Source organism: Anopheles ziemanni, chromosome 3 (assembly GCF_943734765.1).
Source record: "Anopheles ziemanni chromosome 3, idAnoZiCoDA_A2_x.2, whole genome shotgun sequence".
Taxonomy (NCBI): domain Eukaryota; kingdom Metazoa; phylum Arthropoda; class Insecta; order Diptera; family Culicidae; genus Anopheles; species Anopheles ziemanni.
Genome location: NC_080706.1, coordinates 37,445,699 through 37,461,271, shown reverse-complemented (window position 1 = coordinate 37,461,271; position 15,573 = coordinate 37,445,699). Strand labels below are relative to the sequence as shown.

At 44.2% G+C, this 15,573-nt stretch overlaps 2 protein-coding genes across 2 annotated transcripts; both read right to left on the bottom strand.

Moving 5' to 3' along the window:
* Nucleotides 1-5,875: 5,875 nt before the first annotated feature.
* Nucleotides 5,876-7,220, bottom strand: LOC131287426 (lysophospholipase-like protein 1). Its single transcript, XM_058316475.1, has 2 exons — nt 7,074-7,220; nt 5,876-6,933 (listed from the first exon to the last, which is right to left on the bottom strand). Exons 1-2 carry the CDS (start codon nt 7,147-7,149, stop codon nt 6,251-6,253), a joined length of 759 nt encoding a protein of 252 aa, XP_058172458.1. The 5' UTR covers nt 7,150-7,220; the 3' UTR covers nt 5,876-6,250.
* Nucleotides 7,221-7,936: 716 nt separating this feature from the next.
* Nucleotides 7,937-15,388, bottom strand: LOC131284685 (protein bride of sevenless). The gene is made up of 5 exons (XM_058313549.1): nt 15,340-15,388; nt 11,871-12,680; nt 9,867-10,313; nt 8,354-9,798; nt 7,937-8,266 (listed from the first exon to the last, which is right to left on the bottom strand). Exons 1-5 carry the CDS (start codon nt 15,386-15,388, stop codon nt 7,937-7,939), a joined length of 3,081 nt encoding a protein of 1,026 aa, XP_058169532.1.
* Between the last annotated feature and the right edge of the window lie 185 nt (nt 15,389-15,573).

Below are 15,573 nucleotides of genomic sequence, written 5' to 3'. Positions count from 1 at the left end.
GCTGCCCGCTTGCCAATTGCAACCTGCGAGACGTTTAGAATCGCCAAAGGCGTCACCCTTGGCGAGCCTGCGAGATTCCAAAGGCCCGTCTGGGAAGCGTAAAGACGACCGTTCGGCGTCAGGAAGGAAGCATCCATTGCCCCTCGCGGCCGGTTTGCCGAAAAAGGGTAAGATGTAACGAATGTGTTTATTGGGTATTTGAAAAAATATGCGAATTTGTCGGCATCCCAATCGAATACGAGAGAGCGTGAGAGAGAGGGTGTGGTGAAAAGGGAACAATAAAACATCCGGCAAACGTTGACAGAGAATTTGGGAGGGGGAAATAAGATAAAAAAAAACCGGAAAGCAACCACATCATCAAACCGTCAAGTGTTTCAGAGGCAAAGGACAAAAGCTGAAGAATGCCCCAAAGGGGCACAGTGGGAGGAATCTGGAAGGAATGCTTTTTTATATAAAAAAAACACACACACACACACGCACACACATACACACTCCCAACGGCATAATTCTTCAAAGGGTTTGGCAGGCGCGAGGGCAAGTAGCTTGTTGAAACCTGGAAAAGGAAATAAAAAACCGAGAAACGATGGACTGGAAAAAGGAAATTAAAAACGAAAGCAGAATCAATCAAAAAGGGTTCGTGAGCGGAGTGCTAATTAATTGCAAAGATCTTAGAAAATTGCATACTTTTTTCCACACTTCATGAGGTTGAGCTCTCAGTCCGTACGTTCCATGCCAAGGGGTTTTAAAACTATCGTCGTGTAATGGCATAACTTCTATCCCCAGGAGCATCCTTAGCCGGGTCACCATTTTGCCAGGAAGTGGAAGGCCATTGGTTGACCTTCGTAAAACTGGCATCAAATAACTACCGGGGCTTCAGCCCGGCTCTTAAAAGGCTCTACGTTAAGGTCGGCCCAGGAAAACTGATTTACCATCAAAGGGTTCCAAACGAGTGGAGGATTAAGGATGGATGGTATGGAAATTTGAGAGATCTTCAATCAGGTCATTAAAGAGGATCCCTTCTAATGCGAACTGGTAGACTTTAATGAACCGTGGGTTTCAATTAACTTGCGGTTGATGTTGCATCATTAAAGAAGCACGTTGCTTATAGATAAGGTAAAGACTTCCATGTGAACTAACCATTTCGTTTTGATGACTTTATCCAAAATTGTATAACCACGCAAGAACCACTGCGGATTTGCTAGCAAAGATAGTTTTGGGGTGCATAATAATTTTCATATACACACTGCAACTGGTTATTATGATTATGACCTATTTGGTTGACAAATACTCACCACAATTATTGTTTTGAGCTTTTTACTGAGGGATCGGAGATGGTCCCTTAATCTAGCGGCGCGCGAATTCACGAAGCAGAACCGAACACAAAGTAGTCCTTGGGTGTTTCTTCGTCTTCCTCTACCGGATAGAGGTGAAGGTAATCTCCGGGTTTGGCCTCCGGTCGTCCAAGGCTAGTGGATTTTACAGCATACACCGAAACATCGGTCTATATGTTGAGCAGTCAATCGCGATATTACCTTACAGCTGTAAAGTAAACGGCCGGTTTGAGGCAACTAGCGGTAAATCACAATCTCTTAGTAACACTCCTCCTGGGAACAATAAACACACTTTACGGGGCTTCTTACGGGGGATGAACAATCGAAAACACTAACACTTTGGATGAAATCTGTTGGAGGACCTCGTGAAGGCGTTGATTGATTGCGTAGCGTTTGAGAACTACAACTCAACCCTTCTGGTAGCCATTTTCACCGCAAAACCAAACCATCCACTGCTGCTGCATGACCACTTTTATCCCTTGGTTAACCTGGACCACCGCACAGGGGAAGCAAACTTGGCCCGATGCTGGCAGCAGCAGGATTGGCAGTCAAGTGAACTTGCGCTGCAGGCGGTGGAAGTATTTTATAGCCGTCCGTTCGGCGAGATTCATCCGCTCCGATGCCTTTATTGTGACATTTTTGCTGTTGTCGTTTTCTTTTTATCCAACACAACGAAACTTGGACCGTTCTTGGCGTAAGGGAGCCGACGTACGGGCGGAGGCCAAGATGCCAGAGACCGAACTGCCAGCATCCAGGACGCCGTTTTTTCCTGTTCCGCTCGTCCACCGTCGGCGTTCGGATGTTCGGATTTCTGCCGGAACCGAGTGCGCCGAATCGTGGTCGAGAGTTACGTTCGGCAAAGCTGTTCGATGGAAAGTTGGCAAAAAATACTCGGGAAAACCCACATCCTTGAAGTTGGGACTTTTGCCGCCACACCATGGTTTGGGTTTTGATGTGTTGGATGAGAAAAAAATTAACGAAATTGCAAAGCAAACATTAATTTTGAAATGTTTAGCTGGTTTAGAAAGGTTCAGTAGAAGTTAAATAGTTATCGATTTTATTTCCGCAAGTAGTTTCTCTATGAACAAATCCGGAATTTCGCGCTGAAAATGGTGTCGATATTAGGTAGATAAATTTATGTTACGAGAATCGTTAGTTTTCTTGGTTTCTGAGCTTAGTAACTACATCTAGAAGTTAATCTCAAAATAAAGCCAATACAAATTCATAAAATGGCATAAATAACAGTATAATTGGGATTTTATTGTGAATCGCTAATTTACAACCACTTGTTCAAATTGTATTCCGGTATTTAAACCTTTGTACTTTCTATGACGATTTTTGTACAAGAACGTTAGGTAATTTAAAGAAACTTTATTTTATGTGTAAATAAAGCACGGAACAAACATATGTGCAATCATCGTACTACACAAATTCATTAAAAAATAACTTCACACTTAACTAAGAAGTTTGTCATTTCAACTTGAGTTATCTTTAGTCTCAAATATTTGTCTTGAGTTATGATTTTTGCAAATTCAGGTGATTGTTTAATTTAAAGATAATAGACAATTGGTCAGATATGTAAGTTACCTGCTACTATGTATTCTAAAAGGTTTTATTTAATAAAGTTAATTGCCTAAACTTTGTAACGTAAACCTTGTAGCAGAGAGTTCTTTATGTTGATTGCAAATTACATCAGCCGGATTAAAAACTCTCTCCAATCAGTCAACCAATCTCGTCAGTCCGCTTGTAATGGACATTTGACTTTCGATGTTTGACGAAATCATCCTTCCGCATAGCGAGCTGGAAGTACAACTTTTGTCCAAATATTGACTTTACCACTGAACCACGTGCGGATACTTCGCTTTTTCGATCGTCTGTTACCACCATTCGACATGGTTGTTCAGCGTTCACATGTGGGACAGACGTTGATCTGTCCGTATGGTCAGCACGGATGCCGTTGGGCTTTGATAGTGACACACTCCGATTGATTGCAGCCAATGCAAATTTAATAGTCAATGTAGCTGTGTTACGGTCACCTACATAGAACACCCATCCAATCTGGCCATTAGGCATCGAGAAAAAGTCAGATGCACTGCTACCGTTCGTAAAATAAAGGCACGATAGGAAAATAGTTCGCGGTTGACTTAGGAAATGTTCTATAGGTCGTATTTGTCTCAATGGTTATGGTTTTTTTGTGTTCTTCCCCATTTTTTCCCACGCCACGGCACAGGTGCTCATCGGCGTGGAGAATTAATACGGTTGAGTGATGGGATGCGATGAATATTTTGCACGGTGGCTGCAATTAGTGCACATCGTACCACGTCTCAGTCTTACTATGTCGAATACACCAACTGCACTTTTTAACCCGATGCGCCGACTAACATCTCGGTTTCCTGAGAATGGCGGCAGGTGCAACGGCCACAACAATACCCTAGAAGCTCATTAATTGCGCGTATTCGAGCGGCAAAAATAAAACCAATGGCGTATACAGTAATGGCGAATGGAAAGCTAAATTCCACTTTTGACAACAAAAACTGTTTAGTAACATGAAAAATCAATCGAGGTTTTGATGGATAAAAACACGTGGCAAGATGGAAAAATGTCTTTCATACTAGAAAATTTGAAGTTGATGTACTTGGGCTGTTTGCCAAAACTACAAAGGTTTAAATATTGAAATATTTTGTATAAAAACATGTTTTCAAAATGTGGCCCAGAGTTAAATCAAACTAGAGGAAGTACATTTAAGCCAAAAAGGGACAATACGAAATAGGTCGTCAAATTAAAAACGGGCAAATGCGGTCACAAACATTAACGATATTTAATATTTAAAATAACATTGAAGTGAGGTAGAATTAAGTCTTATTTCGAACTTTGACCATGTTACAAAGTATGTATTTGTTGGACTGTTTTTATAATTACGTATTAAAAGCCCTTTAAATTCTGCAAATATAGGTAAGGTGACAAACATTATTAAAAACAAAAAAAACATTTCTGGAAGATAAAATTGTGTTTGGAAAGGGCGGAATGGGGGAAATGGGGGGCGTTCATTTATGGAACCTCTCTAAATAATAATAAATCTCATTGTTGCTATAATAATCTCACTCCCTGAACAAACTATTGCATTGATAATCCGGTTGGAGTTGAAACTCCAGAAAATGAAATCTAGATACAAATAAAAGTCACACCAACCGATTTTGTATGAAACCTAGCCTTACCTGGTTCTCGCACCAGCGGATAGCGTGGTTGTCAATCAACCGGTGCCCTTCGCTACATACTGCTTATCGATCGTATGCGACTCCGAAGCTTCCACCCGGCGGACCATATTCGCGTTCGGTGCTCGGCTTTTGCTCCCGTTTGAATCGGATGTGTCCGAGCTGGAACAGTAATCCGCCGTGAGCCCCACGGACACGAGTTTCAGTTGTGAAGACTGCAGAGATGAGCCCGGTGTTAGGTCAGTTAAAATGGAAATTAACACCGATCCAGTTGCCCTTACCCATCGTTCGAGATCACAAAATTGAGTCGTATATGTTGCCCTGCCCGATGGCAGAAGAGAATGGAACTTCCGTAGCTGTAGACCGCACGGTGAGACGAACAGCACCGGTACCGAACGGGCCACAAAATGTTCCGTGACCAACTCCGCGGATACTACATTGGGGGTCGCGTCTGATTGTACCACCGGACGAGCACTATTCGATGCCATGGTGGCAATGTTTCACAAACAACTGACCAAACGTGTGTGGACATGAAAAGAAGGAAACCGTAGCACGTCCGCGGGGGCCAGGTGAGCGTGGGGCATAATTAACAGGTGGATAAGGTGCCACCAGGACCGTCACTAAGGTAATAGCACTATTGAAACAAAGCGGCCGTGTTGCGTGATGTGGATCGGTTAAAGGTTGTTAAAAAAAATAGCCTCATACATGTCAACAGCGTCGACTAAAGGAGTCGCCCGATGGAGTCCCCCAGAGCAGTGGTCGGCAAAATCCCAGTGGCCTAATCCGATATTCAACAAAATATTGATAGAACTTGCAAAGTTCAAGCTAGCAAAAAATTCAATGCAATATTAATTATATTCCCAGCTAACTTAATTTACAGCAGTTCGATACAACTTTCTTTTCTCGAAATGATGATTTGATTTTTTTTTCAACCAAGTTTTGGAAAGGAAGGATAGAAAGGAGTTACTAATCTAAAGTGTTTTACCTTTTTCATAATTTAAGAAAAAAACATATTAAAAACTTACACTAGGCTAGGGGTTTGGAAACACTGTCCTTTTAAAACAGGGATATGAAATTGATCAATTTGAATGTTTATTGCACTCTAACATGAGTTTAAAAGCTCATAGGTCATAGCAAAAATCTGTGAAATCAATACGTTTCGAATAGTATACTTTTTTTCGTAGAGTAATGCCATGAAAATGGGGAAAATGTGTGTATAGTTGGCTACAAGAAATTATAATGCAAAACCAAAAAGACTTTTTGCTTTTAACATCCCACTTCTATGAAAACCAAATTAACTAAAGGGCGCTTGTTTACCACGCGTGTTCTTAAAATAGCTACCAACAACAAACCAGAAGCCTAATTAATTTTGTATTTTTAGCACGAATCAATTGTGCCTCCCAACGACGTGCACAAACTCAAAAGATGCGACCACATGTTGATCGCTTGTTTACTTCTTAATGTAAGAGCATTGCATCGAAAAACAGACTTCCGTACACGACGAACAGCTTCCTTATCTTAAGGAATCTGTTTTAGGTAATTCGCATTATCATCTCCGCGCACAATGCTCGTCCGAAGGTGGAAGATAAGCGTTGTATGTGTAAGTAATTTATGGTAAACGAAATTTATCATTTTAAGGCTTATCATCATTTTAATACGCCGTTAAAAAATCCGACAATTAAAACAAATATGTATTCAATTAGTTGGTCACAGTTTTCCTTTCTTCGTACTTTTGGTGGAATCCGTTTTCGGGGCCGGGGGTGGTGAAGCTTCGTATTTCGGTTCCGGAATGAGCTTCTGCACCCAATCGATGACCCGCAACAGTTGATCCTTCTTGATTTCGTGCAGCGCGTTCCGGTGCGGCACAAACTGCCCCCGCACTCCCAGCTTCGCCAGCTCATCAAACGTTGTCTGTCCCCATTCGAGGGGCACAAGGTCGTCGCGTTCCCCATGCATCATCAGCAGCTCGGGCAAGTGTTCGTCCTGCGAAACACAACCCAGCGACTCGTACACAATACTGCCCGTGTTGAGGAACGAAGAAATGGCAAACACACCGGCCAGGTCACGGTTCAGGTGGAAACCGGTGTGCATCGCCAGGGCGCCACCCATCGAGAAACCACCGACAACGATCCGATCTAGCGGCGTACCGGTGGCCATTTCACGCACCAGCAGCTCGTTGACGGTATCGTAGATCGAGGCGAGTGACGTGCGTATTTCCGGACAGTCCATTTCGATGCGCTTCCGGTTGAACCATACGTTCGAGTTTTCTCCCCCCATCGGCGTGTACGGTTGTACGGGAGCCGTCGGGATGATGACCTTAATGTGCGGGAACTCGAGATCTCGCCCGAGCAGAAACCGGATCCATTCCGTCAATCCGCTGCCACTGTCGCCTAAAATACGCAAAGCAAGTACACCCAGCCGGGTTTAAAGGTGGTTCTATTCTACTTTAATTTGAATTGAAGATCAGCTGGCCTTCGACCCGGAAGGTAATGCCAAGCGCAGAGCGCCAATAAATTTACATAACACTCACCCGAACCGTGGAAAAAGATCAATGTTCCGGCATGTTTTGGCCCCGTTGGTTTGAACACCTTTTCTATCAGTCTCATTGTTTGGCTGATTAGAATTATTGATAACCGAAATTTTACGATAAATGTTCAAGCAGAGGCAAATACTCGACCAGCGCTCTGCCCAACTGAAATAAGACTAGCGGCGCTACGAGCCACGATTTCCGAACACTTTTCGTGAGGAATCGTGATTTGTCTTCGAATCAAAATAAAAACAAACAGTCAACTGTCATTTGTTGGTCAAGGTTCCTAGAGGTTGTGGTGAACGTATGCGCGCAATTTAAGGTTGGTATGACAGGCATCGAATTTAAACCTATTTTCAAACAATCACGTGTAACGTACGTTGGTTATCCCAAATTAAATGTTTGGTAAATAGCTTTTATGTGTTCTGGTGCGATTGCTTTAGTTATTTGATGTTTCAATGAAACCCTTTCTGTTGAAATATTTCGAATGCATTAAACCTTAAATTAAACATCTTGTACCGTTAGATTCAATAGCACGTGTATCTATTTTCATTCATTGTTTTTCATAATAAATACTATTATTCTACATCTAGTTTGATAAAAATGTAAGAAATATTCGCTCAAAACTAAAAGAAACATTGTCTGTCACGTGATGTAAAAGTAAACGAAACTCACACAGAGAGAAACGCCATTGGTTTTCCACGACACACGGAAACGCCATTGGTTTTCCTTTTCTATTCCGGGTGCAATGTTGGCGTGAAAAAAGAGTATCCGATTCCATATGACTAGAATGGCTGTTGATAGCAACGGGGAACCCACCGCAAGGTGTTCACCATAGTGGCCATAGTAAGGTGGCCTCGTGCCGTCTAGAAACGTGTGATTTTATTGGGCGAGATTGACGTGAGCGAATCGGAGCAATTGTACGGATTGGAAATACCGTAAAAGTTGGGTGCAATGTGGGTAATGTTGGGGCCCCCGTTTGGTGGTGCGAGCATGTTTCCCGGCCCTAATGTTCCATTGCTGGTGCTCATGGTAATGGTTCCATTTTCCTGCCGAAGCCGTCGTTGGCCGCGGAGCGGGAGCGTCGGAATTTCACTGTTAGCCGAGTACGCCTCGTCCAGGTCCTGGTCCATGACGAAATTGTCGTCCGTGGGAGATCGTTGGCGCATCGCAGGGTTGACGCATTCGTACACACTCTGAAACCGGGAGGAGAAGAGACGATGTGTTGTTTTGAGAAAAAAAACACGTTTTTATTTTTTGCTTTGATTCCGTGACGATCTTACTTGGTCCGAAATGAACTGATTCGCCTGAGCAAAGGCCAACGAGGTGAGCGATGGGAGCGCCTGCACCAGATCGGATCGGGCAATACTCCGTACCATCAGGAAGCACCGCGGTATCATTATGCCGACCAAAACGGCCAGCGCCGTGGCGACTAAGCCGAGCGATATGGCAGCTTCGCGCCACTCGTACCCGAACATACACAGCGGTATCCAAACGGTCCATATGACCAAGCAGAGAACCGACCCCGTCACCAGCAGCAAACCCTCGCGATAGTTGCGCTGCGAGCGGAAGATGAACGGCGCGAGAAAGATGAGTGCAACGAGCAGAATCCCATCGTACGCAATCACCGCCCAGAACCAGTGGCCATAGTAGATTTCCCCGCAGGAGATGCTGTGTGCGTGTGCGTGCAGCACCAGTACTAGCTGGCTCGAGAGGCCGAGCTGCACGAGCGTGCTGAAACCGCAGATGACGCTCTGGATGTAGCCGTTGATGTGCGACAGAAAGCCTCCCTCGCTACCGATCGAGGCCAGCATGATTGCGCGACACAGCAGCAAGGAAAACGTCATGCAGTAGCACATGGACACGAGAAAGATTTTCACCGTACAGTGCGTGTTCCAGATGTGCATCGTGTCCAACCGGTGCCCGGTAAAGTCGGTCGTGTAGCCCGTGTACTCCATGCTGAACGGGATGAACGCGGCAAACTGTACGATCAGGCTCACGAGCAGCAGAATGCTACCGAGCGGGTGTCCTTCGAGGATGTCGTCCATGCAGACGCGTACTATCAGAAAGATCAGTATGGCCGCGCACAGTAGAATACCGAGCGATGAGACGGTCAGTCCGGCCGCAACCCATGCTTCCATCTTAATCTGCCAGTACATCTCGCCGTACTCGCCGGGACCCTCGCTGCCACCGTAGTACCCCGGTGGTCGATGGTGATGATGCCGTTCGATGTAATCCGGGTGACGGATTTCAATCTCTTTCGCGCAATAAAAAATGGCTCCCAATTTGGATGGTGCATCCGAGGCAACACCCGGCTGATACACGGTGGTATTGTTAGTGATCACATTCGAGCTGGCGATCAGCTTCAAATGATCCATCATCTCATCGACGGCAGTCGCCTGTGCCCGATCGGAGGCACGTGAAGGTGGCACGATTTTTTGCCGCAGCTCGAACGTCATCCACTGGGAGGCATTTGTGAGCCGCAGCTCGGACAGCACCTCCGTGGACGAGCGTTTTGCGTGATATTTCCAGTTGTTCATACACTCGATGCTTGCGTTCCGGCATTCATTACCGGTACGTTTGATTAAATCGACCACCTCCAGCAGCAAACCGCCAATGGCAAGTATATCCGTTCCGCGCAGTGCCGTTCCATAGCGTTCCCAGGAAAGGCCCAAGCTGGCCACATTTATATCACTCTCGGCTATAACGAACGCACCATCAGGAAGATCTATAAATGGCCAGAAACGAATCTTCTATTAGTAGAAGCCAAAGAGAGGGCGCGTTATGCTTTCTTACCGGGGACAAATAACGACTCCTTGCCGAGCATCACCAGCACCAGCGTGCCGTTGGTAGCGAAGCTGATCGATGGTTCCAGCCCCAGCAGGATGTAGATCGTTGCGGCACTGGGTTGGCTTTCCAGGCAGAGATGCTCATGGCGACAGATGGTGCTGAACTTGCCCGTTAGCTCGTTCGAGCCGGCATGGACCATCGCGGACGAGTTCGGGTTCGTCCACGGTAGCTCGTACAGCAGATGGGCAGCCTTGGTGAAGAGCAGGTCGTGTGTGCCCGGCAGGGGGAAGATGTTGTAGTCGAGCGTCTCGGAGAGTAGCCGAACCGTGGGCCACAGATGTGGGCTGACGAAGATACCGATCGTGTTGGTGGAGCATTCCTTCAGGTAGTTCACCTCCTGCTGGAGAACTCGCTGGACGAGTGACGTGTTTAGCAGGTGGATGATGTTGAGTCCTAGTGAGTTAAGATTCATAAATAACAATTAATGTATTGAGATGTAAATACCTAGTGCTGGAATGCACTTGTTTCAACAAAGGTTAATGTTGTAGTAAAGAGGATTACTCCATTGAGTGGAATATCTTTTATTTTAACTTCAATTTGTACAAATTATATAAATAATATATTAAAAATCTTTGAGTCTTTCTGCTGAATCTTTTAACGTTATCAACGAGCTTCGTTAATCAAAATGTACCGGTGGGAAAGAATTTTACTTTGTGATTTCTCAGCAAAATAATTAAGATTTTTAAACCTATTCAAAGTGTTCAACCTAAACTCTAAAATCAATCAAGACGCAAGGCTGTACAAAATGATACCTGATACTAGAAAAAAGAAATTTTACTAAGTCTTTCCGAAGGGTTAACTGTATTTTCGAGTTTAAAATATTCAAAAAACATCAAACGTGAAATTTCGACTCATTAAAAGGTGCTCATTCATCCGTAAAGTTTGAGTTATTTGGACCCCAACAGTTTTTGATGTCACTTTATTGTGGTTTCCGATATTTGTTGTTGTTGCTATATACAGTTACTCCCAAGAGTGAAGGTACAGTGTTGATTTGCTCGAAGGATATTCAATGCGAAAAGTTGGCGACATAGTTGGGCGGGCACATTCTACAGTCCAGCATGTCATGGACAGATATGAAGGAAGAGTGAAGAATGCATACACATACTGCACGTTTGGTGCAGGAATGGCTACTATATATTTCCTCAAACCGTTGACAACGTCGCCACAGTCACTGGATCTAAACCCTATAGAAAATCTTTAGCGTGAATTCAAAATCAGGGTCCAAAAAAGTCACACGACGAGCAATACTGACCATAAATCAAAAATAGTTAGGGTTGGGGAAAAAATCCTGAACCTCAATTCACCACCAAGTTAGTTGCTTCGATGCCCCGTCGCTTGAAAGCCGTTATTGATGCCAAAGGAGACCAAACGAAGTATTAAACCTATAAATCCTTTTTAGTCATAGTTCACATCGTGTACCATGACTTTTGTGAGTTCTCAAAATGGTGTTTGATCAGTTAATGGCTTAAAACTAAGCCAATTATGTTAAGCCTAAGTCAAATGTTATGTAAAATTATTTGTTTTGAAAAATTATGAAAATTGTCTATGTGGTTCTATTTTCAATTCAAAAAGAAAACTAAAAACTTTCAACAGGACCTTTTTGTCAAACAAAAGTTTGTCTTTAAACAATTATTTTACTAGAGGGGCAAGTATTGCAAATCAAATTTTGGAGTTATATTTATCGATTTGACAAAAACCAGGTAATGTAAGTAATCAATGAGTGGTGGTGGTAATAAAATTGGCACCAACTTGGGACCAATCGATGTCACTCGAGTCATCGAAACCCGAATCATGTTTCCTTATTTCTTGTAACCCAATCGGTCCATAAAGCGCACAAACCTGACCAGGAGGGGGAAGGGAAACGGGCCGATAAATTCAAAGGCCACCGAATTTGAATAATTAGCAGGTTTGGTGCCACACTAATCCAATTACTGTTTAACTCCTACTCACCCACGGTCACATCACCTCCGGCCGCCAGCCGCACTTCATTGATGCGATCGATCGCGAACAGGGTGGCCCCGAAGTCATCCGTTTCGACGATGAGTGTCAGCATCAGATCGCCGCCCGTCCGGAACACTCGATAGCCGTACAGGGCGGCATAAAACTCAATCGCCTCACTGTCGTCTTCACCGTCCGAATGGTTCGCCTGCGGACCCGCACCACTCCGTAGACTTTGAGGCTGGCCGTGGGCGGATGGGTCGGTTCTACGCGCCCGAAGTGCCCTAGTAGAAGGCTGCGGGTACTTCCGGGGCTGATAGTTAGCTTGTGTCGCATCTATGAAGGGACGATCGGCGCAGCTGGACGATTCACTGCTTCCGGTCGTCGTTGTTGCGCTCGTGCTGGTCGTGGTCGGGTCACGCGAGAACGTTTCCGGCTCCGGATGGTTGCTTCCTTCCAGTAACGAACTTTCCGTTTGGACAATGGCTTCGCTGAGGGAATGCTGGGCGACATCCGGCGTATCCGGTCGCGATCGTTGATCGTGCTCTTCTGCATCCTCGAGGCTGCCTTCCTCCTTTTCCTGTGAGCTGGTGGAGAAATCTTCGTCGGAGTAGACGCTTCCCTGTGAGGTGTAACTATCACCCGCCGAGTCTGCGGGTTCGGCCGTTGGCTTCGCTGCGGCCGCTGGCTGCGACGCGTTACTTTGACCGTACGTTGGGGTAACCGTAACGGTTGACAGGACGGATGATGGTAGGGCTTCAACTGTCGCTGCTTGGGCGGCCGCGTACGGCACGACCACATGGCACGATACCAGCAGAGCACCTGAAAGGGAGACGGAAACGCACATCGATAAATAATCGTCATCAAACAAAGACTGGCAAACGGGTCAATCTGAAGTTATGGTCTCAGCCAAAGCCAACTTCCCTAAGACAAAGGTTAGGTATAACAAGTAAACACCCCCCGTAATATCCTCGACGAATTCCTCGGTCGGGCGAACGTTTCTAACCAAAAACGCACAAGGGACACACGTGTCGTCGTGTTGTTAATGTGTTTTTCTTCTTTCTTTCACCTTTCCAACCGTATTGCGAGTGCCCAATCGAGGGTGTAATTGAGCTGGGAGTGTTGTGCCGTGGGCTCGTCCCACGCACCGTTAACGCACCGTATGGGAAACGGGACCGATTGGTGGCCAACGTATTCCGTGCGGTGCTCTGAAGCGCGACGATGTTCGAAAGGGAAAGGGACCGTGAAGCGCAAAGGTTAGCGCGCGCGGTGAAGGGTCTGTCTGTATGCTTCATCAGTTTTCTTGGCCGACCGCATGGGCTTAGGGCACAAGAATTAAGGAAAAATTCTACCCTCAAACCCATAAACACACTGATAGGTTTATGACTATCAGTTGAACATTCAGCAGCTTATTGTAGTTCATATAAAATTTAAAGCGTTTTAGTGCTCCTCTTATCATGCTTTATCATCTTTCATTTTTGCTTTTACAAATTGTTCTTACTTGTTTATTTACGAAGGATATTTTTATTTTAAACTTGCTAGGTACAGTTAATTTTAACCGCTCTTTGGCAAAACATTAAACACATGAAAAATAAAAGAACGGATGCAGTCTATCGGACTTGGAAGAACGGTTAATGGGAATTGTATTTACCAATTGTTTAGGAAACATGTTGGGCACAAATTTGTACATTTGTTGGGCACATAATTTGTACATTTTAATAATTAATTTAAACTGCGTCTTTTTGAATGTTCAACCTTGAATTTTCCATGGAAACCAGTAACCAAGCACATTCGTTTTGATCATAGAAAACAATTTGATATTAAACCAATTTTAAAATAACAAAACTTTTATCAACAAAAGCGATCACATTTAGTCTACAAAACATAACGAGTTCTATTCAAAGACTCTATTTCTGTTTATAAAATTATGATGCGTCTGAAATAAACGATTTGACTCTATGCAAAAGATTACATATAAGAGCATTCTTGTGTAAATTAAATGAAAAACTTTTGTAAATCCGTAGGCTTTGTGATCATTTTCGTTGCTTTGTGTTTTGTTACGTTTGTTACTATGTTTTCATGCTGATGTGTTTTGGTAAAATTTCTCCGCAGCGTAAAATACGATAATTCATCGATAGAATTTCCACCGATCGGGTTGAAATATCGGAGCTGCTCGAGCGAGCGAACAAAGTGTCGTTTGGTCCGACATAATGGTACGACATCTTCATAGCACGCGCTGGTGGGAGTGAAAAGATACCAATCAATGATTAAGCCGGGAAAGCGTAACTAATGCTCGATCAAGTCAAATTAGCACCAGCCCATGAACGGTTCCGACGCTGCAAATGCCTTCCACGAGGCCTACTGACGGAGCTCTCGCTTTGCCCTTCTGCGTTGATGCTTGATTTTTTGTTTCATCATCTAGTAGGCTGATCATTTCATGCCACGATCCAAAGTGGGGCAGCAAGTTGTAAAAATGCAGTTTTGCTTAATTATTCGGAGTGGATGATGCCGCAGCACTATTGCTGCAATGTTCAAAGTAAAATCTCATTCGATTCTATTCAATGCGCTTTGTGAGTTGCTTGTGCCGATGCCGGTTAGCGCACTTTGGCGGGAGATTTTTAGCAGAGGTGGCATCAACTACACCAAAAGTTGCAACATTTTTAATTCGTCTTCGAGGATCAATTAGAAAGACAAAGTCATGAATCCGAGCGAATACATTGTCAAACAGATAATAAGGAACAAAATTACATTTTGAAACTGAATTTCAATTTTATTTCATTTCTCTTTGGATCTTATGTTGGACATTTTTACTCAAACTGAAGTATTATCATTTAATTTGATTGCATAATTAGTGAGGTTGTCCGCAATCATCCATAGTATCCAAAGCATAAACTTTGATTTGGATCACATTTTTAAACAAATTGATGCATCACTCATATAAAGACTTTCAAATGTAGATGCTTGCTGATTCAACAAATAATGTAATTATAATTTAAAAAAAAACACCCATCATATCTTTTAAATAATGCAAATTGAGTGCTCTACTACAACGAACTTGTTTGTTTCTTGTGTGAAAATGTGAAACAAACGAACTGCTGGACTTTACCAACAGCTATGCTTGAGAAGCCTTTAGGTCAAAATAATTCTCATTAGTGCTATCTAAACGTTATGCCCTTCAAACGGGTTTTGATCTGAATAATCACCTGTGCCGCACACTTTTACTGCAAGCAACACGTTCTCGGTTGTGTTTGAAATCACAAAAAGATCAACGTAGAGCAAACAGGCGTACGACAAGGCGCGTGAGGATAAGCATATCCTATATAGACGAACACCATATCTAAACCTTCGAGCAGCTCTTACGAAACGCCCAGGCTGGGAAACGATTTTTGAGACGTTTTGATGAAAACAAAAAGAAACCTACAAAACCTCCATACGTCCGATAGCTGCCGCTAGGAGCGTCCACCCCACCGTCCATACTCACCGATAAGACACGCAACGCACGCGCTCTGCCACCGTTTTCCGCGCCCCATTATCAAAACGCCGCTCCGGAAAACGCGGTCACTCGTTGTCTCGCAATTCCTCGCGCACGCTTCTTCTCCCTTCAAACGACGCCGATGTGGCAAATGCTTTCGCTCATTAGATGCACACCACACCGAGACAACTGCGATCGAACCCGCCGGATTCAAAAGAAATGGCCGGTCCACTATGGCTAACG